We start from the raw sequence: 26,421 nt of genomic DNA on the forward strand, positions 1-26,421 counted from the left end.
GTGCTGACCATTAGTCAAGTTTGTTTTCATAATGTTCTGTATGCTAATTTAACAAAAGGGTAACCAGTTTGTTTATAAAGTATAATATACATTTTCAAAACAAATGGAATACAAGCTATATGTATTACTCTCACCACAGTGGCCTAATCTAAAAAAAATAGAAATATGTCTCTTCACTTATTTTCTGTCTAATACTAAAAGGTGGTGTTTTGTATCATTTATAATGTTTTGAATTTGCTATAAAGGTCAATAATAGATGGTGTTTTTGTGTTCAAGTATGTATTTACCATTTTATACCCCTTGTGTTTTTGGGTCCTGTTGAAATAAAAAGTCATGTTTTAAAACTTGATTTAATAAAGTCATGTCAATCATCTTTGATCCCAGTGTGACACAAACAGCTTTGTTCAGTCTAAAACTATTTATAACCTAGAGACATAATATAACTGAAGAACATGTTGTGTTGCTGTTGTGTATTGTATGTGTTGAGAATGCTGAACATTTTGTGCCTTACAATAAAGGAACTTATTTAGATTAAGCTGTATTTGTCTTTTTAAAAGGAAAGAACAACTAGCATATATCAAAAACAAAACAATAAATCACCAACACATGTATACATAACACAAAACAAGGTTCTTTTAAATGTTGTTTGAAGTAAAATGTTAACTATCCGTATTATATTCACTTCAGATGAATAGTATCAGAAAATGTAAAATAAGAAACCAAAGTATATCAGTAGGTGATTCTCTTTGCCATTGTTTTCATCTGGTCTATACTTTTACAACCATTACATTCTTGGTTTTGGTGGGCCACCCCAAGATTTTCAGTGGCCCCATTTGGCCACCCCTATGAAAAATGTCTGGAGGCGCCACTGGCTGTAGCAGGGGCAAGTGTTTGGCATTACTGTAACCCAGAGTTGGAGTACCCGAGTCCTGGACTCCAGTCGGACTCGAGGGCCGATTTTCGGGACTCGTGACTCGACTTGTACATTGATGCTCCGACTTGGACTCGGATTCATGCAAGTTTTGTCTGGAGTCAGATGTACTCTGTCCCGGCTGTGCACCTGCGAGGCGAGTTCACGTACTCAGCGCGCCCCCTCTATTCCAGTATAAAGATGTCCAGAGACACACCCTGCATCATGCTGTATGCTTTCATAGATGTTGCTTCGACATTTGGAAAGAGCAGCGCAAAATGCACGTTATGTGGAAAAAAGATTGAAGAGAAGGCTCCATAACACATTACTCAGTTCAGACATATAGGCGGGGGCGGCGGGTACTGTAGGCTAGGGAAGGCTAAGCCTTCCCAAATATTTGTGTCACTGCATCCTGGTAAAATAAAAAATATAATGTAGCCTATAATGTTTGTGTCTTTGACATTAGCGCTGCTATGCAGCCACCTGTGCCCTGCACTACGAAGCCAGTTCAACAGACCCTGGATATGTTTGAGTTATCTTAACTAACCCTAACAAACGAGATCTCGCTAAGCGGTCCTACGACGCTGGTTATCAACTCGGTAAATCAAGCCAGGGTTTCTCTCTCCAGCTGAGAGCGCGTTCACGTGAAAGGGGCGGGGTTAGCTACATTTGACCAATCACAAACAGGGAAAAGCGTCATACTTCATTAATGAAAAGTAAACTAATATTAGACAAATATGAACTTTAAACATCCATGACTTAAACATATAATCCAGGATACAAGCCACATAGTTGCACCTGCAAGGTGAATATATAACAACTTGTTAAAAAATAAATAAACTACAGTGTTTGAATCAATGCGTAGGCCTACAGCAGTTTTATGATATCACTGCCCCATCTAATGCCCCTTTCACACCAGTGCCTTTTCAGCTCCGGCTCGGAGCTAGAGCCTGAAAAGCGCCGGGTTTTCCAGTTCACACCGGAGCTGCGCCGGCTCTTAGCTCCGGAATCCGCTTCATTTCCAGCTCCAAAAAATTGTCGGTCCAGAGGCAAGAGCTTTGGAGCTAAGAGGTGACGTCGCTTACGTCTCTCTTACGTCGAGGCGTGCAGGAAACTAAACCCACCTCCCATGGGTCGACTGTTATGCCTGCCTACAAGCAGTAGTGCCTATAAACACACTTTATAAAGTCAGGCAACACTAACCAGGCTTCGTGTGGTTCTGTTTATTTGTACCTTACTTTGACCATCCGTTCACTGTTATCGATCATTGTGGAGAGAGGCAGACGTGTTGTTTTGTATTATTGCAGCTATCGGATGCAAGTAGTCAGTTTAGCTTCGGTTGCTATGCTAACATCACCCGTTTTATACCAGAGAAACTTTCATAACAGCGTTGTGATACCAAACAGTGTCAATTCAGACTGACACACATTCACTTAGGCTAAGGGGAACTGGGGATATGCATCAGCTGCTTGTGTGAGTCGGACAGTGAATACTTTAGAGCGGCCGCTGCAGTGTGAGCTAACCGGGAGCTAACGGGAGAATAAACTCCCGTGGAAGAGCAGCCAGCACTGCAGCGGTCCGTAAATGCTGCAAAAACACATTAATAAACAATGAACCACGGCACTCTGGAGAAAAGTATAAGGTTGGAGAAGTCGTTATTCAATTTATTCTGGCTTCGTGTGATTAAAAGCAACACGATCATCGACCCGACGCAGTTGTTGTTGTTGTTGTGAGCTGCCGTAATGGCTGCCGTTGAATGGCAAATCAGCGATGTAAACGGTGACGTCATGACGCAGCAAGGGCAGCTCTGGGGCGCCAGTGGGCGGTGTGAACAGAGCGGGAGCTGAAAAGGGAAACCGGAGCTGAACCAGAAAAGCTCCCGCTCGGAGCTAGAAACTGAAAAGCGCTGGTGTGAAAGCCGCATAAGACAGGAGTGGATCTGACTTTAATTACACGTGAGTGTTTCGTCAAGTTAATGTGTTGCTTAAAATAATACTTCTGCATACAGTATGTGTGACAATGTAGCCTAAGTGTTGCACGGCCAGATACGGCTCGAGAAGCTGACTCAGACGGAAATATTGTTTTTATAATATATGACGGAAATATATGATATATTATGATATTATATGATCGATGATCTGATTGATGATGTGATATGAATGATAAGTGAGACACGTCGGCGTCTTCTCTGAAGGCTACTGCAGTTTAAACAGTATTTCCTTTATCCTGTAATATGACTTCCATCCATCCATCCATCCATCCATCCATCTTCTCCCGCTTATCCGTGGTCGGGTCGCGGGGGTAGCAGTTCCAGCAGAGAGCCCCAAACTTTCTTTTCCCTGGCGACATCAACCAGCTCTGACTGGGGGATCCCAAGGCGCTCCCAGGCCAGCGAAGAGATATAATCCCTCCACCTGGTCCTAGGTCTACCCCTTGGTCTCTTCCCAGCTGGACGTGCCTGGAACACCTCCCTAGGGAGGCGCCCAGGTGGCATCCTAACTAGGTGCCCGAACCACCTCAACTGGCTCCTTTCGACACGAAGGAGGAGCGGCTCAACTCCGAGTCCCTCCCTGATGAGCGAACTTCTCACCTTATCCCTAAGGGAGACACCAGCCACCCTGCGGAGAAAACCCATCTCGGCCGCTTGTATCCGCGATCTCGTTCTTTCGGTCATGACCGGTAATATGACTTGATAGATTTAAACCCCGCACACTGAGCTCTGATTGGTCAGCAGGCGGTGCTTTCACTGAGTTGATCGCTTTTGCCGGAGGCGGGCAGCGTCAGGTAAAAAAAATGATTTAGCTTATGACAAGGTTAAGGCTGTAATGCTAACTAACGTGCTTGCTACTAGCTAGGTAGCTAACTTGATCCAGACACTCCTGGTCCTTTCATCAGACGGGAAGCGAAAGAACGAGCAAGATCCATTGCTGGTATGATAACAACCTGGTACTAAGCACACAGGCATCTTGTTAAAGTTATCTTATCTTAGCCAGCGCCATATAGATAGATTATATCTATATGGCGCTGATTTTAGCTATCTCTTAGTTGAGGAAAACAATTGTGACATCACTTACGCGACTCTGGGATTTGTAGTCTTTCTAGTTGCGTATTTTTCAACAGTTTTACGACAAACTGACTTTTTTGACATGGAAATTATTATTTAAGATTGACAAACATCATAAGTGTAATTCGTGGCACATTTTAAACGGGATCGAAAGATAAGTTTTCTCTCTCCATTGACTTCAAAACATAATTTTTCTGAAATAAGGTCCCATGGACCGGAAGTAGATGGGTGTGACTTCGCCACTCTATACATGTTGTCCATTGACATCCGGTAAAAGTTCCTTGAAAAATAAGAGTCCCGATCTTATTACTATCAAAATAAAAGTGAAAAAACTATATAAAAATATTGGTATACAAATATAATCACTTCTCTAAAAGGTAACTCATTTTAAATATAGTTAGACATTTTAAAGGTAATTTACAATAAAAATAATAATAATAATATTAATATTAGTAATAAGCTTTATATTTGTACAGCATTTTATATACAAGAATTGTAGCCAAACTCGCTTCACAGCAGTTCAATAGACAAGTTAGTATAACATGACAGGATAAAAGCAATGTAGAGGAGCAGCTACATTTCAACAAATGTATCCACTAAGATTAATACATAAAGACTTGTGACTCGGACTTGACTTGGACTCTTCTTGGGTGACTCGGACTTGGACTCGGACTCCAACACCGGTAATGATGACTCTGACTCGACTCGGACACTCCTTGGGTGACTCGGACTTGGACTCGAACACAGGTAATGATGACTCGGACTCGACTCGGACACTCCTTAGGTGACTCAGACTTGGACTCGGACTCGACTCCGACTCTCCCTAGGTGACTCTGACTTGGACTCGAAAAGTGGGATTGGTGACTTGACTACAACACTTAAGTTATATTTAAAAAAATAAAAAATCCTACAAGGAAATTATTTCTTAAAGAAAAGATAGGAAACTAATGCTTACACAACATGTTGAAAATCATTTTTGAGATGTCAATAATGGATTGAATTAATAGTTACTATCATTGTGCCAACATTCAGCAAAGCTGTTAGATATAAAGATAAAGGCAGAGAGTAATATGACAAGGAGAGACTGGGTCAAATCTTGGACCTGAGAGTTGGGGGTGGAGCTGGGCCACAAGGCCAAAGTGGGAGTGGCCTCCAGTACATTACATTCAGTGTCAATAAACAGCATTTTGCTCTATAAAGTTACGTTTTTTGCTGAATGTTACCGCTTTGCATTACAGCTAAGCTGAGGTGTTTATCAACAAGTAGGTCAAGACTTCCTTTTCCGTGTTTGGCTCATTACTTTTCTGAAACGCATTCTAAGTCAATATAAGTACATTTACAAGCACATTTTAAGCTAACAAAAAGCAAAATCATTGTCAAACAATTTATGATTAGTCAACATTTGCATTCCTTCTCTTTGCTCTACACGCAAACTGTTTACTTTCATTAAACATGATTAGCCAACACATTTCCGACCATAACCAGAAACCACAACACTTTGGATACCACTATCTTTTCATGCTTCCTACAGATTCTCCATCAATATGCATTTATTGCGTAAGTGCTACATTTGTCAGTATCTCTGTTGTAGGGAGTGCAATAAATGCAGTTAGAGTTAAGGGATTACTATACTAAAGTTTAGTTACTGCAGTTAAACTTAGTTTTTAACTCTATCTCTGTGAGGGACTACGGATGGACTTTACGTTTTAAAGCATGATTTGTTTTAAATGTTCATCAATATGCATTGTCCCTCATCAAATAAACGATTAAAAAAAACCAAAAAAAAAACCTCATAGTTATATACCACAAATGTTAAAAGCTGTTTTCACATATTCACTTATATATCCTATGTTTTTCTAAAAAAAAGGTATAGTAAATAAATGTCAATAAGTCTAAATCAAGTCATAATGGCTACTTTTATCAACATTTTGGGCAGCTGACGAACAGATAAATAGATTAATAGATAACTTAGTTTGATCTGAATACATTTTATAAATTGTTTTAAAAAGAGAAAAACGTCCTGGTCTCAGCAGTTCTCCTCCCGACTGGCATGGTGGGGGCCGGCTGCAGTGTTGGAGGAGAGGGGGGAAGGTGATGAAGACAGCTGGTCATAGCTTGGCAGGCTGTCCTGACTCGGGAGTACATTACAGGTCCTTCCTTGCCTTACTGTCACCCCGCCTCCCCCTCCACCCTCACAGTCACCCGGGTCCCTCTGGGCCAGCAGGAAGGTGAGGGACTCTGCGATGCGGTTTAGCGTTTGGTCCATGTGCGATATCTACGAAAGATGAAATAGATGTTGATAAAAGTAAACAAAATGCTCTGGCTGAGAGTTATTTAAATGTTATGATGTAGAGATATATTTTAATTTCATTGTGTGACAAAGGCATCATAGTATTGACCTGTGCCACATTGATTTATTGCTGCATTGTGCATTAGACAAAACTATATTTGGTGAAAGTAAAATAAATGAGTTAATAACACACATTAAATTAAAGCCATAATAATACATCTGAGCCTTTAACAGCAAACATGGAAAACCCACACATTCACAACCACTTAAGTTGTATTTAGTAAACGGAAAAAACCTTGTTATTTACTACGTTCATTTTGTGACTAAGTCATTTGATTTGATTTCACATGGTTTAGAGGCAGGTATGTCAGGAGTATTTGGAAAACAAGTTAAAGGGAGGTTGTCAAAATGAGTGCTTTTCTTTGTTTTGACACATCTTAAAAAAGAATTGAAAGGAAAACAACATCAAGGTTTCTCATTGTTTGCTGCTTGCTGGCACAAGCTGTTCAAGTTTTTCATTTGAATCCACAATAACAGGGCCATGTCTATGCAAAGTTATTTTATATTACAAAGCAAAGTAAACCTTTGTTGCATTACCCAATTTCAAGTGTCTTTTTAATGTCTTTTAACTTCTATGGTATGGTCAATAAAAACATGAAATATTTATTTTCATAAAGGCTAAAAATATAAAATGGTAAAATAATACTCTGAAACATTAAACTTCAGAGTAATATTGCAAAAGCTTTTGACAGATTTTGAACAAACCCCACCTTGTCCTCCATCCTGTTGAGTCGGGCTCCGATTGAGTTGGTGCCTTTGTCTTTGTCTCGGTCTTCAGAGGGAAGTAAATAAAAAGACAGGGGGATTAGGACTGTGGTTTGTTCCATATTTACTGTCAAATATTTTCTGAGAGCAGTGGAGTAATTCATTACCGGAGCCCGACTGGAACAAAGTTATCTTCCCTATAGACTGGTCCAGTCTGAGAGAAACAACAGGAAATGAATGAGAGTTGTATACTTTCCCTCTGTATTTTCTCCGCCATCCCTCTCTTGTGTTTTAGATAGTTCTTTTTTAGAAAATAAGATAATCCTCTATTAATCCCACAATGCGGACATTTAAAGTTGTACACCAGCAATGGGACAGTACATCAACAAGGGGAAGAATAAAAGTATAATTAATAAGTAAACCGTTTAAAAACCAAATCTTCACGGGGCGTCTGTGGCTGTGAGGGAATGAAAGAGGTGTGAATGGGTGAGTGACTTGTAGTATGTAAAGCGCTTTGAGGGGTTATAAAGACCTGATAAAGTGCTGTATAAGTGCAGTCAATTTACCATTTACCTAATCATTGCACATATGATATTGTTGTCTGGGAGCAGAGCTGATTTTACTTTCTGAAAGTAAGCAGGCTTCCGGATTGTCTTACATTTTCTGTCTCAAAAACACCATCATCTACCATTGCATTTCTCAGGGTATATTAGTCATACTGTATGAAGCTGGATATTCATCAAGCACTGTACCTTCTTTGCAGTTCCTTAATTCGCACCATGAGGTTGAGGTGACCCTGGGAGTATTGCTCGATCACGTCCCGCACATCATAGGGCTTACGAGCTTGCTACAAATGGGGAAAAAAGGTTTGGAACTTTTACATCAAAGATTTGTCTTCATTATAAACGTCTTGTTAGGTATAACCCCTTTATATATATCAAATATGTAACAAATGTACATTGTATTTTCCTCATATCATTCTTCTACGTAGACTGATAGAAAATGAACAGACCCTGGGAGCAGGTTTTAGTAGAGTACTTGCTGCAGCAAATTGTTTGGAAAGAGGCAATCCATTTAAGCTGTCAAAGCTCTGCTCACTTTTCATTTGCAAACTCTGCTGTAAGACTATGCCAAACTCTGGCTGTTATCAACCTCTATCCACCTGTAGGCACGAGTGTACGTTCCCCTGCGGAAAACATTATTTTTGGTACTCCCCAACCTCTACTGCAGAGTGTGTGTTTGCTTGTCAAGTCAGATGCTAAATAATAACTGTACCTCCTATATAACCCCTTAAGAATAAATCAATGTCATGTAAGTTGGATACCTCAAATGTGAACACTGAAAAATCAGCCTGTGAGAAAAAGCTGTAAAATGGTGTCTCACGTACCTGGAAGTTTCTCTTGGCTACAAAATAACGCATTCTCTGGATCACCCGGATGGCTTTTCGGTGAGACTCAGTCAATCTGTGTAAAAGAGTTCCATATGAATGCTTTGAAGTTTCTCCTGAGAAAACTAAATGAAGCTGAGAGTGTGGTGAAAAGGACTTTTCACAGATGTGTTAGAGAAAGCATTAGAAAACAGAGAATAACCCTGGAAACTTTAACATCAAGGTCAGCCATTTAAAAACTCCACATTTATTTTTATTCACACACATCATCGTGAAAAGATGGTTAATATGGCCTTCACACCTAAACTTAGGGGAGAATTGTTGATGTTCAGTCCACATCAAAAGCCTCTCCCTTCGGACTTTCTTTGAATTGGATCAAGGTTTTGTAAGGGTTTTAAATCCTGCATAAAAGGCCCACAATAATTGTAGTTCATTTTGCCTCTATTATAATATTGTGGAATTAATTGACCAGTTACAATCTGGGTTCGTTACCATTTAAAGTTAATGTGTGTGAGGGCTGAGCCGTGCTTTGTCAAGTCCAGGTGAGACTACAGGAACAAAGTGTGTGTTTGTCTCATAATTGGCTTTCATTGGCAATGCAATAGACATAATCTTGAATGTAGCTTTTTACAACGAAATGTAGATCCTTTTTACAACGAAATGTGGATCCTTATTATTGTTTTTCCCACATTTCCACAACAAATGGTGGTTGTATAACTGCAACATGAGTGACATGGCCGCCGAACAGTGGTTAGAGCATGGATGTATAATAAGAACTGGATACAGCGTCGGAGGCGGGGTCTCGTTCTTTCCTATGAGAGCTGCTCATTGGCGCATGAGGACAAAACGGCCCAACTTTTGAGAGAGCGAAACGTCACAGATTACCCGTGCCTAGCTGTCAGAGCAGAAGAACCCGTATGTGCGCTTCCAGAGCTAATTTGTTCCTCAGAGTCCGGCACACTTCCTGGGGGCTTGGGTTAGAGCTGTACACAGGTTTGACTCCTGAGCAGAAGCCTCGGGCAATGTCATCCTTTCTATCTCCCCCTTTCAACACTCTATAATAAATGCTCTGTCTGGACCAAATCATATCTTTACAAAAAAGACACATGCAGTGAGGCACACAGGGAAATAATTTATTTCAACTCTTAGTTATTCTACTAAAAGTAGGAAGTTTGCAACATGTGTTAACCCTTATGTTGTGTTCGGGTCTCCCGTGACCCGTTTCAAGTTAAAACCATAAGCCCCATGCCCCGCAACATCTTGTATGAAACAGCGTCTGAGGGCTTCTTAACATTTAACAAACTATGAATGTGTCTTACCCACTTAACGGGAGGAAACTCAGCTAACTGACTATATGAATAATTTTTAGCTAAACAAAACACAAGGGTAATAGCAAACCTCTGAATCAGCCCTGAGCGAAAAAACTAACGGTATAAATACTTTATTACTTATCGGATCTGCACAAACAAGATATTAGATTAAAGCTGAGATTCCACAGATTCTAGAGGTATAAGCAGTGGTGTAGTGGGCGTTGGACGCGGGGGGACGCCGTACCCCCACTTATTTGGAGCGTGATCTTTTTTTTAATAGTCTAATAAATATAAAATCATTGCCAGTGTTATCAGTTGCAAGTGTGTATTTGTTTTAATAATGACAAAAACATAAAACATTTCACAGTAACTATAATAAAAAAACAAAACGATTGCCTTAAAAAATTATGATTCGTCATCACGCTCGTGACCCCGGGGCGAGCTGGGGGTGTGTCAGTGACACACCCACTGGGGGTGTCGCCCGCCGATTTTGCGGAAGCTCTTTCCCTCAATAACGCTAACGAAAAAGCTCTGTAATGGCAGGCAAACATTTTTTACTTGACTTCTTTTCTAAAAAGAATATAATTCACAAGAAGAAAGAGGCTAGCAGCACCGAAGCTACAAGTGAAGCTGCTACTAGTACGACATCATCAGAATAGCCGCCTAAAGACATGGATAATGCTAGCACTAACGTTAACGTTAGCTGCGCTAGCAACGTTCCCCTGGCTAGCTCAAGCTCACCTTTCCCAGAGGTATGGACGGAGGAGATGTGGCGGAGGAAACAAGAGGCATACCCATGGATAGACTGCAAAACTGGGCTGCAAAGTTTGTTCATCCAGTTTGGATTTATCAGTCTTCAAAACGCGAGAGAGAGAGAGAGAGAGAGAGAGAGAGAGAGAGAGAGAGACACAATACTGTAGCTTATGCAATTTAGGCCTATACATTGTTTATGTGCCAGTGTGTCCATGGTTTTGAGTCTGTGTGTTGAGCGCAGCGCCGTCTGCTTTTTGCAGTACAGTAACTAAAGTAGGACTATGCATATCAGTAGTTTCTGTGGACCTGTCTGCCCGTTTTGTGAGTGCACTTGTGTGGCATTGTTTGGGATGACCTAATTAAAATAGCGTCCCCCCAGTAAAAACTACACCACTGGGTATAAGTATCATCACTGTGCGACAAAACGCAGGCAGCGAAGGCGAAACCAGACAACACACAATTTAGCTGAGCCAAAACGCCAAATATGTTTTACCCTTGCTGTTTTTCTGATCAAAAGTTGTGTTCAATGGCATTAAAACGAAAAAAACGCTGCTGAAGGTTAATCCAATGTGTCTGTGTCACTTTAAAATTAATATTGATAATCCATCATTCCATTGTTGTCAAAAACGGAGATTTCATATTAGCTGCTATGATAGCTACAACCCAGCTTCCGGTTTTGGGCAAACTGTGTGTGCATCACACTCACTCCTCAATAAAGAGGCAAAGTCCCGCCCATCTACTTCCGACCCATGGGACCTTATGTCGTAAAAATTATGTATTGAAGTCAATGGGGAGAGAAAACGTATCTTTCGATCCTGTTTGAATTGTGACACAAATTACACATATGATGTTTGTCAATCTTAAAAAATAATTTCCATGTCAAAAAAGTCACAGTTTGTCGAAAAACTGTTGAAATATAAGACTATGAAAAATACGCAACTAGAAAGACTACAAATCCCAGAATCCCGGTCCCGCATGCTGGCTCTTACGGAACCGACTAACGATAGTTACGGCTGTAACTACGGTGCTATGAGTCCTGGATGACCGCCAGAGGCGGTGCTTTAAGCACTGGATATGTCCATCGCGCGCATGCGCAGCTCGAGTACCAATAACAACAAAGTCACCTGTGACCCACGTGACACCGGCTATATCAGCCGTTCCCAGAATATTCTCGCGAGCACACAATAATTCTGAGTGACAGGGAACTCTGGCGGTCATCCGGGACTCATAGAACCGTAGTTACAACCGTAACTATCGTTCTATTTCGTCCCTACTGACCGCCAGAGGCGGTGCTTTAAGCACTGGATGACTTATACCAACGTCATGAAGAATCCAAGCCCTTGCTCACCACTGGAAGCAGCGGAGCTCGACAAAAGGACCACGCCCAAAGAATGGGGAGTGGCGACATTGACCTGATGACAACTGGAGAATGTGCCAGAAGACGCCCACGACGCCGCGGCGCAGATGGTCTCCAGGGGCACCCCTCTCAGGGCAGCCCAATATGTTGAGATGCTCCTTGTAGAGTGGCATCTCAGCCTGATGGCAGGGGGGCGGCCACTGGCCCCGTAAGCCTGTGAGATGGTATCGACAACCCAGTGGCGCAGCCACTGGTTAGAGGGCATAACCTCCTTTAGTGCCGCCAGGGCAAAATCAAGAGTTGCTCCTCCTGCCGTATACAGGCAGTAGCCTTGATATATGCCCTTTGGGCACCCCCAGGGCACAGCAACTTCGACGTGCCGTACTCCTGAATGTCAAAGCGTGCCAGCTGGGCAGGCTGATTGAAGTGGGTTTGTGGAAGGACCCCGGGCGGGAATGCCACATTTGCACAAAGGGCAACGCCTGAGAGTCTCACCTCGGGCATGTATTGTTTATGGAGAGGACATGCAACTCCCCGACTCGCTTCCCTGAGGCTATGGCAAGCAGAAATGCTGCCTTCGTGGGCAGCCACCTAAGCCCCACCTGGGCCAGGGGCTCGAAGGGAGGAGATGATAGAGCATCCGGCAGCAGGGGCAGGTCCCAAGCCGGAGCCCTCGGGGTGCAAGGGGGACGCTGCCGTAAAGCCCCTCTCATAAAGAGGGACACCGACCTGTGGCACCCCGCCGTGGCGACGTCGACCCGAACATGTCGGGCAGAAATCGCAGCCACATAAATTCAGAGTGGAGTGAGAACGTCCACTATCTAGAAGGGACTGTTGTCTAAGCAACAATGTACATGCTGTCCCCAAGGAACACGCACATTCTTGCCCCCCAGTTGGGGTCGAAAGTGCGTGAGTGCAAGCTGCACGGCCCGAAGCTCCAGCACGTTGACCTGGCGCGCACTCTGCTGGGCAGACCGCTGACCCTGAACGGTCCTGCCCTGCCGCACTGCACCCCACCCTGAGAGACATGCACCTATGGTGATGGTCTCCTGGCGGGATAGGATGGCGCCCATGGGCACGCCTACCAGGAGATAGGCCCCTCCAGCGTGACAGAGAGTGGAGCAACGCTGCGACACCCTGACTTCCCTGTGCCTATGCCACTTGGCGTCCAAGTGAAGGCTGTTCAGCCACATCTGCATGGGGCGCAACGACAGCGGGCCTAAGGGCCCAGCGGCCGAGGCAGCTGCCAGTTTGCCCAAGGGCCGGAGGAACTGAATATAAGGCACCCTCTTGCCCGGCCCACGTGGAAGTAGGCATCCCTCGGTTGAGAACCACTCCACCTGTGCGTATGCAGTAGTCAGCATATAGAATGGCAGCACCTTCAGGAATCTGTTGATTCCTCTGAGGTCCAAGATCGGGCGAAATCCGCCGACTTTCTTGCTCACGAGAAAGTATGCCGAGTAGAACCCCCTGGCTAAGCAGAGGATCTTACTGGCTTGATTGCGTCCTTGGACAGAAGGACGGACAACTCTTGGCCCAGAGGTAGGGCCCCTGCCGGATCGCTGACGACTGTCAATTAGACCCAGCCGAAGGCTAGGGGCCGGAGCTGCGGCCCGTACCCCTGGGTTAAGGTGAAAACCACCCAAGGGACGGAAGTACAGACCGCCCAGAAACTGAGCTGCTGCTGGGAAAGCAGCCGCCGACCACCCCCGGGATTTCAGGGCCCAGCCCAGACCCCGGAGCCTCTTGGGGGGCTCCGGTAAGGCTCTGGGGCACGAGGCCGCCTGGAAGGCGGGATGACCCGGGGCACGAAAGTCATTGGGAGGCGGTTGAGTGGGCCGTTAAGACCTCTGCAGACCACCCCTGTAATCCGGCGGCTGAGTGCGGCTGCTAGAGCGGCCCCTGGGCCTGCTGGGAGTGGGCACAGGTCTGCGAGGACCCGAGTGCTGCTGCCTGGTCTGCCTAGCGTGGGCGGCACGCTCCAGTGCCTCCAGGGCAGCTGACCTAAACAGCTCCCCTGGCTCGACTGGTACGCTACGGAGGACTCTCCGTCAACCGAAGGAGGTGCGTCAGCCGAAGGAGGGGCGCCAACCGAAGGAGGGGCGCCAACCGAAGGAGGGGGGGGGGGGGGGGACAGGCGGCCCGCTAGCAGCCCCTACACCGGGCCCAGGCTGAAGGGCCAAGAGGCGACTTCATCATGCCCCTATCGGCAGCTAGCCGATCCACTTTAGAGGACAGCCTGTTTCTAGTCCTTCTATTGGGGGGAGCACACATAGCCATCGCTCCCTCAAGTCGCCGGGAACGGCCGAATTTATCTGGAGGAGGATGTGACAAGGAGAGGTGTCTGTTGGCTGCTGCCAGACGTTCCACCTCAGTGATTCTAGCCACTCTGAGCACCCGAGGCATGCAGCTACAGCTCATGCAGGCATTTACCGTGAGAACCTCCCTCAGATGCTCGAATTTCGTCCCCACTGACCGCCAGAGGCGGCCGAGGCAGGAGGGGCAGCGGTCGTGGCCGTCCTCGGACTCAAGAGAAGCCATACAGGCGCTACATGAATGAACCATTCTGTAGGTAGCCAGATGAAGCGTAGCCGGGAGCGGGTGCGGGAACACAGCCTTCACCAGCTACCTGCTTAATGGAAAGAGTAGAGCGTTGCTGCTACTCGCCGAACAGAAAGAGGGATGTAATTACACCCACGTTACCGGCAGAGGTAGCGGGAGCGAGAGCACTGCCTTCACCTGGCTGGATTAATAAACACGGCAGTTCAGCGTCTACCAGGAGCGGGGGCGAGAACACTGCCGGCTGAGTTAGAGACGAATGCCAGATGCAGCGTAACCGGGAGCAGGTGCGGGAACACAGCCTTCACCAGCTACCTGCTTAACGGAGAAACAAGGCAGTTCAGCGTCTACCAGGAGCGGGGGCGAGAACACTGCCGACTGAGTTAGAGACGAAAGCCAGATGCAGCATAACCGGGAGCGGGTGCGGGAACACAGCCTTCACCAGCTACCTGCTTAACGGAAAAACAGGGCAGTTCTGCGTCTACCAGGAGTGGGGGCGAGAACACTGCCTTCACTGGTTGAGTTAGAGACGAATGCCAGATGCAGCGTAACCGGGAGCGGGTGCGGGAACACAGCCTTCACCAGCTACCTGCTTAACGGAGAAACAAGGCAGTTCCGCGTCTACCAGGAGCGGGGGCGAGAACACTGCCTTCACTGGTTGAGTTAGAGACAAATGCCATATGCAGCGTAACCGGGAGCGGGTGCGGGAACACAGCCTTCACCAGCTACCTGCTTAACAGAAAAACAAGGCAGTTTGGCGTCTACCAGGAGCGGGGGCGAGAACTGCCTTCACTGGTTGAGTTAGAGACGAATGCCAGATGCAGTGTAACCGGGAGCGGGTGCGGGAACACAGCCTTCACCGGCTACCTGCTTAACGGAAAAACGAGGCCGTTTGGCGTCTACCAGGCGTGGGGGCGAGAACTGCCTTCACTGGTTGAGTTAGAGACGAACGCCAGATGCAGCGTAACCGGGAGCGGGAACACAGCCTTCACCAGCTACCTGCTGAACGGGAAGAATAGAGCGGTGCTACTACTCGCCGAACAGAAAAAGGGATGTAGCTACCGCATTACCGGTAGAGGGAGCGGGAGCGAGAGCACTGCCTTCACCTAGCTGGGTAAAATAAAGAAGCTTAACAGTAGGGATCGACCGATATGGCTTTTTCAAGGCCGATACCGATACCGATTATTAGTAATCAAGGAGACCGATAACCGATATTTGGAACCGATATACATTTGCAGTAAAATCAGAAAATCTTGGTGTCAAAATGTAGAATAACACAAACTCCAACACAACTCAACACAACTTCTTTGAAATGCATTTAAGCATAGCCTATATTATGTTTAATGAACTTTTAAACATCTTACAACTGGTTTCCTCTCTGTGCCCTTTTCTTTAGTGCAGCCATCTGCTATGAGTTAGAGAGAGACAAGAAGTGGGGCTGCAGGCTGCCATGCTTAACTAACAATAATGCTTAATTTATTATATCAAACCAATGCCTATCTATCTAGCATGACATCCCAATAAGCTGCTAGCAACTGCAAACCACTAGTGCTAGCTAATGTTTTGCAAACTATTAAAAGTGAGGCTATTACAGTAGACCTAACGTTAGACTAGTAGCCTCACTTCTAATATTTTGCTAAACATTTGCTAAATACATGTTGGCTAATGAGCTTCACATATCAACCTGAAAAACTGCGAGGCTTCACTCGCAGCCCCCCCTCCGCACCACAGTTACTCCGCTGCGAGACGCTGCACGCTGACTGACTTCCCGCGTCCCTGTGTAACTGGGAAGCTGATAGAATTGGATCAATAGATCGTGCTGTTTTTGCAACTTCAGCATAGGGGATTGGGATGTTTATTGAACTTCGGCTTTCAACTGATTTACCTTCGAAACACATGTATGGCTCTGCCGCTCAGCGCTGCTGCTTGCTTCAGTCTGTGTCTGCGTTCGTTCGCACCTGCCTGTAATCTGAGAAGGTCCCGCCTCTATGGCTGGCTCCCGCCCGGAAAATCTTCAGTGTTGATTGACACTTCAGTAATAGCCTATCAGATAGCGCTGTGGGCGGGACATTGCTCGTGTACAGAGAGTGGTGACTGCAGACAGAGAAACGGCCGCATCAGAGCCAAAGTGTTATCGGCAATTTTATTAAAAAAAGGCCGATACCGATAATCGGTCAAATGATGAATATCGGCCCCGATAATCGGCCTGGCCGATAATCGGTCGACCCCTACTTAACAGTATACGCAAGATGTTAGCCGAGCGGCTGCTGCTAGCGATCAAGCGAGATCAAGTCAAATAACACACATGTTTAAGACCAGATAACTAGCTTCTAAAGAAGAGAACAGCACAGAGCCGTAGTTACAGCAGTAACCATGGCCAGGGCTCACACGGTATATAACCGTAGTTACAGTAGTAACTATGGCCAGTACTTACACGGCATAGAACCATAGTTACAGTCGTAACTATGGCCAGAACTTACACAGCATAGAGCCGTAGTTACAGTAGTAACTCTGGCCAGTACTTACACGGCTTGGAACCGTAGTTACAGTAGTAACTATGGCCAGTACTTACATGGCTTAGAACCGTAGTTACAGTAGTAACTATGGCCAGTACTTACACAGCATAGAGCCGTAGTTACGGTATTGACTATGGCCAGTACTTGCACGGCTTGGAACCGTAGTTACAGTAGTAACTATGGCCAGTACTTACGGCTTAAACCCGTAGTTACAGTATTAACTATGGCCAGTACTTACACAGCCTAGAGCCGTAGTTACGGTATTGACTATGGCCAGTACTTACACGGCTTGGAACCGTAGTTACAGTAGTAATTATGGCCAGTACTTACGGCTTAGAACCTTAGTTACAGTAGTAACTGTGGCCGGTGCCTAAAAGTGTCAGCCAACGGCTGCCCACTAGACAATATAATATTGGGAGGATGAAATCCTCCTTAATGGCCATACATGCAGAGCACACAGCACACACAGTGAAGATTGTTCTCTGCATATCGTCCTAGTGCTAGGAGTCTAGTACTAGGAGCAGTAAATACAACGATATAGCGCTATTGCAACCATACCATGCGTTTACCGGGAGCGGGAGCGAGAAGACTGCCCTCACCGGCTGAGTTAAATAATGAAGCTTAACAGTACATGCAAGGTGTTAGCCAAGTGGCTGCTGCTAACAATCAAGCAACCAAGTCAGAACACAATGTTAAGACCAGATAATTAGCTTCTAAGAAAGAGAACAGCCCGCATAGAACCGTGCCTGGTTACAGTAGTAACCGCATATGCAGAGCACACAGCACCCGCAGTGAAGATGTTCTCTGCATATCATCCTAGTGCTAGGAGTCTAGTACTAGGAGCAGTAATACAACGAACTAGCGCTACTGCAATCAAACCCTATGCTACAGGGAGCGGGAGCACTGCCCTGAGTTAATAGGTAAGCTCAACAGCAAGGTGTTAGCCAAGCGGCTGCTGCTAACAATCAAGCGACCAAGTCAGAACACAAATGTTAAGACCAGATAATAGCTTCTAAGAAATAGAAAGTACTTACCTTACTCTCTGCATCTAAACGAAAAACGGGTTTAAAGTATGACACTCTGGGCTTTCCATACTAAATTGAATGAGGGACACAGCCAAAGCTGGGACTCAAATGCTAATGATAGCTCGGGCACAACGCCACAAGCAGAACTTTCAAAAGAGCATAAGGGCAACTTTATGGGAGAGGAAGCGGGAACACTGTCGTCACCAGAAAGTCTAAGCCACAAAAAACAAGACAGCAATCAGGAAAACTTGGCTGGGAGAGGGTGCGGGAACACAGCCATCACCAGCAACAAGCTGACACAAACCTGTCTGTCGAGGCTCTGCACAGCGCACAGCCGGCCACAGCTCCTGGAGGACGCGTTAACGACCCATAGCTCCGACTGTCAGTCGCGAAGCTGCACGCGGCCAGCTGCTTGCAGAGAAATCCCTCAGATCAAACGTTCAAACCTGAACGCTGTAGGCTACAAAAATGTAGCCACGGTACCCTCGCGCAGCGAGAAGATGAAAGGAACAGATCCTCTGACGACACCGGCTGATATAGCCGGTGTCACGTGGGTCACAGCCAGGTGACTTTGTTGTTATTGGTACTCGAGCTGCGCATGCACGCGATGGACATATCCAGTGCTTAAAGCACCGCCTCTGGCGGTCAGTAGGGACGAAATAGAACTCCCCTTTTGTGTATGTTACAGCTCTCAACATGCCCAGACTTGTAGTGATTTTCACCTCGTTTTATACTTTTCGCCTCATTCTGAAAGAAATAAGTGAAATGTGCCAACGTGACGGCCGTCTTGGTGTGTGGTGCGAGACGGGAGATGTAGTTCATTGAGCGGTTACTTCATAGTTTTACGACACATTTTTTTTTTTTGACTTGCAAAATTATCTTTTCAATTGACAAACATCATATGTGTGATTTGTGGCACAATTCAAACGGAATCGAAAGATAATCTTTCTCTCCCCATTGACCTCAATACATAATATTTCGGAAATAAGGTCCCATGGAGCTCCCCCGGAAAGGGAGGGACTTTGCCTCTCTATGGCAATGTTTAGATGGATCTTAGGAAAGGAAGTTTCTAAGATCCATTTAAACATTGATCGATCGAGGGCCTCGATCAAAGTTTTTCATTCATTGCATAACTACAGCGTAGTGTGTATATGATATGTGAATAAACCTTAGAACATCTCGAAATCTTGAAAGGGATGTGCAAAATAGCCATTATACAGTCTTTAATTAACTATTAGTAGAGAATAATGAATGAAAAACTTGGATCGCAGGTTCCTCAACAGTGGACACCCATCCATATGTGTGTATACCTCCACCATTAAACAGTCATATTCTGCAAATTTCTTATACTACATGTATCTACATACATCTTATAAGAGTATAATAAATAGTAGGGGTGTAACGGTTCACAGAAGTCACGGTTCGGTTCGTACCTCGGTTTGGGGGTCACGGTTCGGTACGGGTTCGGTACAACAAGAAAAAGCAAAAAAAAGTCCCAAATGCATAATTCCAGGTTTGTTGTTATTTATTTTTTAACAGTAGTGCAAGTTTCAGTTTAAAAATAAGGAACTCTAACATTTTGAATAATTAACTTTATTACACCGTTAAAAACAAACCACAAACAGTACCACACACACTCAGATGGCCATATTATCTATAATGGCTGATGTCAAACAAAAAGGTGTCATCAAGCTGTAAAACTAAAAAGAATGTCTTGAAAATATAACATCATAAATAATAAGAAAGTGTTTCAAGAGCGCAAAGTCGTTGAAAAACATATGCCAAAAGCTTCCGTTATTTATTTTGGTCTCACGGCTTTCATGCCTATTGGCTTCTTAAAAATCAGCGGGGATCAGCTGTTGAACTGCTGTTGTCTTTTGCCGGGCCCGCGCTCCAGTGATTGGCAAATCTGGGTGATGCCTTCTGATATGATTTAGCATGTTTGGCGTGTGTTCCCATTAGCATACCGCACCGCTGTCGAACAACGCCCACACACCGTCCTCGTCTGATCCACCACTCGCACTCCATCGTTATTTAGTCCACAGGGAACCCAAAATGTTCCCACACAGCTGATTTAAAAGAAGCAGGTGGGTTCTAGCTTCTCTGTGTTATCTGAAATCGCCATACTAACTTTTCTTCTTCTTGTATTTTGTTCGTTTTGTTGTTGTGTTTTCTTCTTGTTCTTCATTTGTTGTTTAAGGGCGGCTGGCAAACAGCTTTTAGGCGCAATACCGCCCCCTGGATTATAAATAGTGTAGTGGATACTGCCCTGAAGGACAGACTTTTTTCCCACTCGTAAAAAAAAGGCGTATTAGTCGTGTGACTGCATGTGCCGAACCGTGACGTCCGAACCGTGACGGTACGGGACGAATACGGATACCGTTACACCCCTAATAAATAGGTATAATATCAGTTAAAATAAGTGCTTAAACATAGTTAACATTGCAGGAAAGCAATATATAAGTACTTTGTCAGGCTTAATATTTACTTAATATTTACCCCCAAAGCTTTTTTCTTATTCAAAAGAAGACCTTAACTTAAAGTATTCTTTAATGTTTAAATAAAGCCTTATTAGTTTGTCTGTTTTGCATATCCTCCTATTAATATCTAATAATAAAAATAATACAATTAAATAACGTACTTTAACCACTAGATGTCCCTTTCTATCAGCTGTGCACCGTTATGCTGTAAATATAGCCTATCTACTAATTGGATCAAATATAAAAGTCATCCGAATTAGTATTGATACTGCAAGGAGACGTATGTTGTGAAGAGAAATTGAAGATGTTGTTTAATTGCTGATATATTTATGATCCACGTCACATATTCAGTTGCGGCGGCATTTCTTCCTGTTTGTCCAGAAGTCTTCTCATCAGGGCTCTATAAATAAAGAACTACGGCAGATATGTAATATTTAATGCAGCCAAACCGTGTATTACAATGCCGTTATGTGATGACTTCCAAAGAGAAAAGCAAGCACACTCGGAATAAAGTAGAATTTTATGTTTTTTAAATGTTTTCGGATTTCACATCGCATAAACACCATATCCCAACGTGCTTTGCGGCTAAAATATCCAATCACCGAGCTGAGGATCTTGCCTACGTCTGTTTCCGGTATTGTTTATGACGGATGTATTTTGTTATACACACATTCCTTCACATTTACATTTTAATTTACATTAAAGTATTTTGTGAGGCCTTCTAAAATGTTTTAAAATATAACTAGGGTTCTAGTTGAAGAGTTTGTAAATTAACATGAACCAAAGCTGTTGCCTGGCAGCGCAATCGCACAACGTCACGTCCGTTAATTCCACAATCACACACATGGATTAACATTGATTGAATACATTAATGTAGCCTTTGTTTCTGCTAAAAGAGGTGTCGACCAGCTGGGGCAACAAGAAAATCGGCGAAATCGAGTGTGACTATTAAAAAATAAATAATTATTATATTAATATTGACAATAACAACCGACCGTTGTGGTAGAGCATTTGTTTGGCATTTCCGGGTATTTCTCCACTGGTTGGGCCATGTTAACAATACCGTGTAACTGTCACGTTTGAAGGGACGAAATCGTGACATCTTCACGTCTTCCAGCATGGTAAATCGTCACATGTTCACGTCTTGCTGTGATACCGGGTTGCTTATATTGTGCTCAAGTTGGTGGTTTCCCTATTTTTTGAGCAGAGAGCTCATTCTTTAATGCCAATCTTTTCCCCCCATTGCTCTAAATCCGCCATTCTTTGACTGTTGATTAAGTTGGTGGACTTTCTACCGATTTAAGAGTAGCTCCAACAGCTATAACTGAAAGGCCTGTTAAAAAAGTTGCATTATTTATGTTTCAACTAAATTGTGCTTCAATGTTTTCAATTAAAACTGCAACTGAGGCAAAGTATTTTGCCTCGGCTCAATGCGTGCTGGGTGCCTAAATGGAAATGGAATGTTTTCTCTAGAAATTGGTCCAACAGCTTCCTGAGATAGAAAGAAACAATACAACGTGAGAAACATGACAAATGTTTTTCCAGGAGGCTGAAAACCTTTGCCTCCCACCTACCTACCTGTTTCAATCCCAGCTTCTTTAGTTACACTTTAAAGACCATGTCTGTTAGGAGAGGTGCAATTTCTGTCTGTTTATAACACAAGTCTTGTAGTTTAGCTCAAACCTCTTAAAACCTCAATCATCTTCAACTTACCAATACATCCTGCACTGTGTTGTCAATACCAAGGCAGCTGCAGAAATATAACATCAAGAATACAAGCTGCATCTTACATTTATTTACCAAAAGCAAATATTTTTCAAGCTTTTGAAACTGGTCGTTATCATTTTCATTGATAAGAAAAAAGATATTTCTCATAAAGGTTCAATTTAGCATTGGGATGTGATGTGGCTTTTGCTATGTGAACAGCTGGTAACGTATTTTGGAGTCAGCAGAGCACAAAGTGATTTTTGTCAAGAATGCTGCTGCATGCAATTCCCACTTTGCATCATTACCCCAGCGTCTAAAAGAGGAAATCCCATAGTTCAAAACTGTCGTGCCATTTGTTTCACTTACTATGCACTTATATTACACTACAGTTACTGTACGCTCATTTGCTCGTATCAGGTTGAGTCTCTCGCTGTCCAAAGTGTCTCGGCATGCACAAGTAATAGAGAATAATTTCACAGCAGAGAAATCTATAGGTTACTTACGTAATCCCAGTTCCCGGAGTAACATGAAGTGAGATGTCTCACTATGGGATGCGCTTCAACGCGTATGCAAACAGAAGCATCAATCTCATTACGCCAATCCTGATTGGCTGGTGATCTTGACGTCAACGGCAGGGAATCCACCCACCCTTTAAGTAGCTTGCGCTACGACGCAGCGTCACTCAAAATAAGCACCTCTTCTCGTTTCACCTTAGCAAGAAGGTTCGTCTGGTGAGACATCTCACTTCATGTTACTCTGAGTCTGGGGTTACGTAAGTAACCTATAGTTCTCATTCATAACACTCTGTTCGATGTCTCACTATGGGATATTGAAACTCCCGTATTGCTAGACATGCTTATCTCGAAAATCACCAAAAACAACCAGAACTTAACAGGTAGAACTCTGTCTCAACACGGGACCCAGCACTGCGCGGGCCACACTTGGAGCAGAGACATCTAGCCTGTAAAAGCGGACAAAAGTGAGCGGCGAGGACCAGCTCGCTGCTGCACAAATGTCTTGGATGGAAACACCCTTGAACAAAGCCCAGGATGTAGCCAGTCCACGAGTAGAATGAGCACGCAGGCCCGTTGGTGCTTGCAAACCCTGACTCGTATAAGCCAGAGCAATCGCTTCCACAATCTAGTGGGAGAGCCGTTGCCTGGTAACGGGCTTGCCCTTCTGAGGGTTAGCCCAGGATACAAAGAGTTGGTCATTACAACGAAACTCTTTTGACCTGTCCATATAGATGCGTAAAGCACGAACTGGACACAGCAAATTCGGCCGCTGTTCCTCAAAGGAACACAGCGGCGGAGGAAATGCCACAATGTCAATTGGGGTACATGAGCCAACCACCTTAGGTATAAAGGCAGGGTTGGGCTTCAGCAACACTCTCGTTGGCCCCAGGGCAAACTGACTGCATGAAGGATGTACAGAGCGCGCATGAATGTCACTGACTCGCTTGGCGGATGCCAGGGCCAGTAACAGCACTGTCTTCAGTGACAGGTGTTTCATGTCAGCTTCTTCCAGGGGTTCAAATGGAGGTCGAGTGAGCCCATCTAAAACCACTGCCAAGTCCCATAAGGGCACCAGTGACCTGGAAACAGGGAGGAGCCTGCGAGCCACTTTCATAAAACAGCAGACCAAAGGATGTTGGCTAGCCGTCTTTCCCTCAAAGCCCACATGGCATGCAGCAATCGCAGCCAGGTACACGTTGATCGTAGAGAAAGCTCTGTGTATCAATTAAGTCCTGTAGAAATGATAAAATCACCCCGACAGGACATTGAAAAGAGATGTCCTTTTTGAAGGCACCACTCCTCAAACACCCTCCACTTACAGTAATAGAGAGACCTGGTGGAGGAAGCTCTTGCACTCTGAATAGTGTTTATCACCTTCTGAGGGAGCCCCACTGTATTCAGATTGTACCACTCACGGGCCAGGCCCATAGTACCAAGCGCTCTGGGTGTGGGTGAAAGATCGCCCCCCCCCCCCCCCCCGCCTGAGACAGTATGTCCCTGCGTAGTGGGAGCTGCCACGGCTGCCCGCACAGCAGCTGATATATCTCCGCCAGCCAGTACATTGCAGGCCAGTGCGGAGCTATCAGGATCAGTGTGTGGCGTTGCTCTCTCCCTCTCTCCAGAGACCTCTCACAGGTCGACCTTCGTATATATACCCCCCCAGTCCGTCAGACATGCGTCTGTGGTGACCACCTTCCGCGATAGGACAGAACCCATAGGCACGCCCCGTACTAGAAAAGTCGGGTGTAGCCAGTGGCGCAGAGCCATTACGCATTTCATAGTGACCATCACTCTCTAAACCCTCTAGCCATGGCGCGGGGTTTAGTTTTAGGGCGGCCACCCAGCGCTGAAACTCCCTCATGTGTAAGCGTACCAGTCGTACGACCAGGATGGCTGACGCCATGAGCCCCAGCAATCGCAGGCATGATCTGAAGAGAACATGTTTGCGCAGCTGGAAAAGAGCGAGACAAACTCTGAAAGCTTTCACTCTTTCCGCTGACAAGCGGGCTGTAAAGGGCACCGAGTTCAGGCGTAAACCCAGGAAGAGTATAGTCTGCGCGGGGCACAGCATGCTCTTCTCTGTGTTTATTATGAAACCCAGGTTGAGCATGTGCTTTACGAGGACATTTGTCTGCGTAACAGCCTCCTGCTCCGACTGTGCGAGAAGCAGCCAGTCGTCCAGGTAGGTCGCCAGGCGAATACCCTGTTGTCTTAACGGGGCTATCACGGCTTCCGTACACCGTACAAACACTCTTGGACTGAGACAGACCGAAGGGGAGTACTCTGTATTCATAACAGATCCCCTGAAATGCTAATCTCAGATATTTCCTGTGTGGGTAATATACTGGGATATGGAAATACGCATCTTTCAGGTCGACTGATGTAAACCAGTCGTCTTGTCGCACGAGCCGCAGCAGAGATGTGTGAGTGAGCATTCTGAACTTATATCTTTTTCGATATTTGTTCAGAGCCCTCAAATCAAGTATTGGCCGAATTCCGTTACCTCCCCGTTTGGGAACGAGGAAGTACTTGGAATAGAAGCCGCCCTGACTCTGCTCGGCGGGTACAATAGATATAGCCCTCTTTTCTAGGAGTGAGAGAATCTCTCTCTCCAGAATATGGGCTGACTCTCCTCGAATGCAGAATGCCCGAGAAGCGAGGTGGGGTGACAGCGAATTGGAGTCTGTAGCCCTGTGTTACTGTCTTGAAAACTCAAGCAGATGATGTGAGCATCTTCCACTGCATGCTCCTTAGAGCCAGTGGAGATGTCATGTCTCTTCCCCTCTGAGTCTCTATTTGTTGTGTTATGGGGCCCTCCAGTGTCTGAGCACTGTGGTGCCCCATTTCGACAATCCCCACCGACACAGCGCATGCGTGTGGCGGTGGTGCCTTCACAACCCCAGCCGGCACTGCGCGTGACGGTGGTGCCTTTACAGCTCCAGCAGGCACTTCGCATGCGCGTGACGGTGGTGCCTTCACAGACCCGTCAATTGTCCGCCCTTTGAGAGAGGCCGTAGCTGCTCTCAGAAGGGGAACAGTTGACAGACTGTTTATTGTTTTTATTGTTTTTCTTTTCATTTTTTCGAGCTGCGCCCTTGGCTCGAAGCCTGGATGTGTCAGTGGAAAATGTTTTATGACAGAAAAATCAATAAGTGTGTGACATGTGTTTATGCGGACTTGAGGATGGTGTTGAGGCATCTCTCGAGGAGGCGGGAACACATTTAGAGCTGGGGAACCGTAGACTTCCAGCTCTGTCACAGAGGGGAGAAGGAGGGGCTGTCACGCCGCTCGCTTCTTCTTCCTCGACTGCTGGCCGAAATTCTGGGTTGGCTGCGCCTGGGCTGTAGCCGGAACTGGAGATTTTCTAGGCCAGCTCGCCCTCGTTCCCTGCCTGGGCTGGGGACGAGGGGCGGACTGCGACCTCTGCGTTTTCGGGATTTTTAACCGAGCAGGGTTCGGGGCAGCTTGGACGAAGGGCTGCCGCTGCGAAGGCAGCGGCTGGGCCCTTCGAGGGAGGCAGAGGTCCTCGTCCTCCGTCTTTTTCGACTCGCATCTCCTCTGCATGGAGGCAAGAGCGGAGCCGAAAATCCCCTCGGGAACGATGGGCATGTCAAGCACATCCTCCTTTTCCCGGTCTGGGAGGTTGGTGAGGTTGAGCCATCTAGCTCTTTCCTGCACCACCATGATCCCCATTGTTTTGCCCGTGGCCTGGACGGCGTAGCGTTGGACACGGAGACAAATGTCTGTGACCGCGGCCAACTCGTCCAGAACGGCCGGTCCAGG

General features: G+C 45.5%; 1 protein-coding gene across 1 annotated transcript in view; it reads right to left on the reverse strand.

Moving 5' to 3' along the window:
- Positions 1-5,876: 5,876 nt before the first annotated feature.
- Positions 5,877-26,421, reverse strand: part of kcnq1.1 (potassium voltage-gated channel, KQT-like subfamily, member 1.1) — a 62,618-nt gene continuing 42,073 nt past the window's right edge. The window contains exons 13-17 of the mRNA XM_034102702.1: positions 8,417-8,492; positions 7,782-7,876; positions 7,197-7,243; positions 7,035-7,096; positions 5,877-6,249 (exon numbers count right to left, since the gene is read on the reverse strand). Of these exons, the coding sequence (XP_033958593.1) occupies positions 6,001-6,249; positions 7,035-7,096; positions 7,197-7,243; positions 7,782-7,876; positions 8,417-8,492 (529 nt within the window). The 3' untranslated portion in view covers positions 5,877-6,000. The remainder of the gene's footprint in view (positions 6,250-7,034; positions 7,097-7,196; positions 7,244-7,781; positions 7,877-8,416; positions 8,493-26,421) is intronic.

This window comes from Pseudochaenichthys georgianus, chromosome 3, assembly GCF_902827115.2.
Source record: "Pseudochaenichthys georgianus chromosome 3, fPseGeo1.2, whole genome shotgun sequence".
NCBI classification, from domain to species: domain Eukaryota; kingdom Metazoa; phylum Chordata; class Actinopteri; order Perciformes; family Channichthyidae; genus Pseudochaenichthys; species Pseudochaenichthys georgianus.